The 5000-nt window shown below is 44.0% G+C and overlaps 1 protein-coding gene across 2 annotated transcripts in view; it reads right to left on the bottom strand.

Moving 5' to 3' along the window:
- myb (v-myb avian myeloblastosis viral oncogene homolog) overlaps window positions 1–5000 on the bottom strand; it is a 25653-nt gene that overhangs the window by 19714 nt on the left and 939 nt on the right. For both annotated transcript variants that reach the window (XM_036976418.1, XM_036976419.1), the window contains exon 2: window positions 1–85. This exon is cut by the window's left edge and continues 33 nt beyond it. In XM_036976418.1, the coding sequence (XP_036832313.1) occupies window positions 1–85 (85 nt within the window). The remainder of the gene's footprint in view (window positions 86–5000) is intronic.

The raw sequence follows: 5000 nt of genomic DNA, 5'->3' as shown, positions 1-5000 counted from the left end.
GCGTTTGCTTGGCTTGGGCAGCGGTCCATCATAGTCATGTTCATACATCTCACTGTCATCATCATCTTCCTCACTACTGTATACACTGGAGAGCGAGAGACAGAGAGAGAGAGAGAGAGGGAGACAGAGAGAGAGAGAGAGAGAGAGAGAGAGAGAGAGAGAGAGAGAGAGAGGGAGACAGAGAGAGAGAGAGAGAGAGAGAGAGAGAGAGAGAGAGAGAGAGAGAGAGAGAGAGAGAGAGAGAGAGAGAGAGGGAGACAGAGAGAGAGAGAGAGAGAGAGAGAGAGAGAGAGAGAGAGAGAGAGAGAGAGAGAGAGAGAGAGAGAGAGAGAGAGGGAGACAGAGAGAGAGAGAGAGAGAGAGAGGAGAGAGAGAGAGGGAGAGAGAGGGAGACAGAGAGAGAGAGAGAGAGAGAGAGAGAGCGAGAGAGAGAGAGACGTTAAATTCTACAACCACGTAAAAGGAAGTGATTCACAAACCTTCCATAACAAAGCCATCACCTACAGAGAGATGAACCTGGAGAAGAGTCCCCTAAGCAAGCTGGTCCTGGGGCTCTGTTCACAAACACAAACACACCCTACAGAGCCCCAGGACAACAGCACAATTAGACCCAACCAAATCATGAGAAAACAAAAAGATAATTACTTAACACATTGGAAAGAATTAACAAAAAAACAGCAAACTAGAATGCTATTTGGCCCTAAACAGGGAGTACACAGTGGCAGAATACCTGACCACTGTGACTGACCCTAAACAGAGAGTACACAGCAGCAGAATACCTGACCACTGTGACTGACCCAAAATTAAGGAAAGCTTTGACTATGTACAGGCTCAGTGAGCATAGCCTTGCTATTGAGAAAGGCCGCCGTAGGCAGCATGGCTCTCTAGAGAAGACAGGCTATGTGCACACTGCCCACAAAATGAGGTGGAAACTGAGCTGCACTTCCTAACCTCCTGCCCAATGTATGACCATATTAGAGAGACATATTTCCCTCAGATTACACAGATCCACAAAGAATTCGAAAGCAAATCCAATTTTGATAAACTCCCATATCTACTGGGTGAAATTCCACAGTGTGCCATCACAGCAGCAAGATTTGTGACCTGTTGCCATGAGAAAAGGGCAACCAGTGAAGAACACACACCATTGTAAATACAACCCATATTTATGCTTATTTAATTTATCTTGTGTCCTTTAACCATTTGTATATTGTTAAAACACTGTATATATATATAATATGACATTTGAAACCTCTGTATGTGTAATGTTTACTGTTAATTTTTATTGTTTATTTCACTTAATATATTCACTTTATATATTATCAACCTCACTTGCTTTGGCAATGTTTCCCATGCCAATAAAGCCCTTGAATTTAATTGAATTGAGAGAGAGAGAGAGAGAGAGAGAGAGAGAGAGAGAGAGAGAGAGAGAGAGAGAGAGAGAGAGAGAGAGAGAGAGAGAGAGGAGAGAGGAGAGAGAGACAGAGAGAGAGAGAGAGAGAGAGAGGAGAGAGAGACAGAGAGAGAGACACAGATAGAGAGAGAGAGAGAGAGAGAGAGAGAGGAGAGAGGAGAGCGGAGAGAGACAGAGAGAGGAGAGAGAGAGAATGTGGGGAGACAGTATGTGTGGAGACAAAATGTGGGGAGACAGAATGTGGGGAGACAGAATGTGGGGAGACAAAATGTGGGGAGACAGAATGTGGGGAGACAGAATGTGGGGAGACAGAATGTGGGGAGACAGAATGTGGGGAGACAGAATGTGGGGAGACAAAATGTGGGGAGACAGAATGTGGGGAGACAGAATGTGGGGAGACAGAATGTGGGGAGACAGAATGTGGGGAGACAGAATGTGGGGAGACAGTGTCTCCTGACCCCTCCTGTCTCAGCCTCCAGTATTTATGCTGCAGTAGTTTATGTGTCAGGGGGCTAGGGTCAGTTTGTTATATCTGGAGTACTTCTCCTGTCCTATTCGGTGTCCTGTGTGAATTTAAGTGTGCTCTCTCTAATTCTCTCTTTCTTTCTCTCTTTCTTTCTCTCTCTCGGAGGACCTGAGCCCTAGGACCATGCCTCAGGACTACCTGACATGATGACTCCTTGCTGTCCCCAGTCCACCTGGCCGTGCTGCTGCTCCAGTTTCAACTGTTCTGCCTGTGATTATTATTATTTGACCATGCTGGTCATTTATGAACATTTGAACATCTTGGCCATGTTCTGTTATAATCTCCACCCGGCACAGCCAGAAGAAGACTGGCCACCCCACATAGCCTGGTTCCTCTCTAGGTTTCTTCCTAGGTTCTGGCCTTTCTAGGGAGTTTTTCCTAGCCACCGTGCTTCTACACCTGCATTGCTTGCTGTTTGGGGTTTTAGGCTGAGTTTCTGTACAGCACTTTGAGATATCAGCTGATGTACGAAGGGCTATATAAATACATTTGATTGTATTTAATTAGATATGTACGGAGACAGAGTGTGGGGAGACAGTATGTGGGGAGACAGTATGTGGGAAGACAGTATGTGGGGAGACAGAATGTGGGGAGACAATGTGGGGAGACAGAATGTGGGGAGTCAGAATGTGGGGAGACAGAATGTGGGGAGGCAGAATGTGGGGAGACAGAATGTGAGACAGAATGTGGGGAGACAGAATGTGGGGAGACAGAATGTGAGACAGAATGTGGAGACAGAATGTGAGACAGAATGTGGGGAGACAGAATGTGGGGAGACAGAATGTGGGGAGACAGAATGTGGAGACAGAATGTGGTGAGACAGAATGTGGAGACAGAATGTGGGGAGACAGAATGTGGGGAGACAGAATGTGGGGAGACAGAATGTTGGGAGTCAGAATGTGGGGAGTCAGAATGTGGGGAGACAGAATGTGGGGAGACAGAATGTGGGGAGACAGAATGTGGGGAGACAGTATGTGGGGAGACAGAATGAGAGACAGAATGTGATGAGACAGAATGTGATGAGACAGAATGAGAGACAGAATGTGATGAGACAGAATGAGAGACAGAATGTGGTGAGACAGAATGAGAGACAGAGTGTGGGGAGACAGTAGTCATTATAGCAGGGTAGGGTGGTAACAGGGTAACAAAACCAGTCATTACAGCAGGGTAGGGTGGTAACAGGGTAACAGAACCAGTCATTATAGCAGGGTAGGGTGGTAACAGGGTAACAGAACCAGTCATTATAGCAGGGTAGGGTGGTAACAGGGTAACAGAACCAGTCATTATAACAGGGTAGGATGCAGTCAGTCAGTCAGTCAGTCACCCACAAGGCCATACAGGGAGAACACATACACACTCCACACACACACACACACACACACATACACACTCCACACACACACACATACTCCCCGCACACGTACACACACTCTGACAAACTGGTTGTGGTGTTTTTGGTTTCCACAGAAACCCCAGGTGATCTGGCACGACAGGTACAGGTACACCTGATCATATTAACATGACCCTGCCTTGGTCCTGGCATGTTCAGACCTGCTCCAGGTATCATCAGAGCAGCACACACACACACACAGTCAACACTCCTAGCCAATCACACACACACACAGTCACCTCCACTCCAGAGCCAATCAGAGGCCAGGACAACGTATGAGGCAGAGAGGATTCTTTTTTTGTTACAGTACTACAGGTGAACAGGAACTTGTGTGTGTGTGTGTGTAGTGTGTGTGTGTGTGTAGTGTGTGTGTGTGTGTGTGTCTTTACTACAGTATTATAAAGGATAAGATAGCCTTCACTCTATATCAACTTCCTTAACAACAAGCCTCTTAACCAATATCATTAGATGTTATTTGTGTTTTTATTGGCTCTCTGGTAAAATTGTTCATATCTACTGAGCATAATTGTTTCTGAATACCAACTTTGATTGATTCACATGTTAAATATATATATAATCATGTCAATAGTCAACAGGTTACTTTACAACATTTTATCAATGTATATTTTTATTATGTTATTCTACTTTATAACAATACAAACAAAAGAGACAAAAAAAATCTATGAAATCCGATTATTTAAAATAGGTTTGTTTACAAGGCGAAACGTTAAGTCTAACCATCGGAAACGTTAAGTCTAACCATTGGAAACGTTAAGCCTAACCATTGGAAACGTTAAGCCTAACCATTGGAAACGTTAAGCCTAACCATTGGAAACGTTAAGCCTAACCATTGGAAACGTTAAGCCTAACCATCGGAAACGTTAAGCCTAACCATTGGAAACGTTAAGCCTAACCATTGGAAACGTTAAGCCTAACCATTGGAAACGTTAAGCCTAACCATTGGAAACGTTAAGCCTAACCATTGGAAACGTTAAGCCTAACCATTGGAAACGTTAAGCCTAACCATTGGAAACGTTAAGCCTAACCATTGGAAACGTTAAGCCTAACCATTGGAAACGTTAAGCCTAACCATTGGCATGAAAACGAAATATTGTCATACTGCAAGAGAAAAATAAGTCTGAATTCACATCTCCTTCTCAAAAGCGAACAACAACACACGCGTATTTAAAACGCATACGGGTATGTTTAAATGAAGCTCTATGTGATGTTATTATAACGTCACAATGACACCGCGCCACAGTGAAACGTCGCGTGACACAGACACAGACCCTCGGCTCTGAGCTCACGACTTTAGACTGATTAACAACTGATGTCACAACACCAACAAAAAAAAACCAATTAAATAAGAAATACAAAATGAAGCCTAGATTTGTGTCAAACTGTATAAATGTTTCCAAATTATTTATTTTTTGTAACTTTTTTTGGTTGTAACTTGTGTTCATGAATATTTTTTTCCAGTTTCATGACTTTTTTTTCAGTTGCGTCATATTGGTAAAAGCACGAGTAGGCTACACATCACAATATTCACAGACATAGTGAACTATTCCACCTGTCTCAAAGCGCATTCATCTATATTACAGGACATGCACCTTGCGCGCTTTCCAAATAATAGGCCAGAACAGGCGGAGGGTCACACACAGAGCCAACCC

Source organism: Oncorhynchus mykiss, chromosome 4 (assembly GCF_013265735.2).
Source record: "Oncorhynchus mykiss isolate Arlee chromosome 4, USDA_OmykA_1.1, whole genome shotgun sequence".
NCBI lineage: Eukaryota > Metazoa > Chordata > Actinopteri > Salmoniformes > Salmonidae > Oncorhynchus > Oncorhynchus mykiss.
Note: the sequence above shows the minus strand (reverse complement) of the source record. Positions and strands in the feature narration are given on the sequence as shown.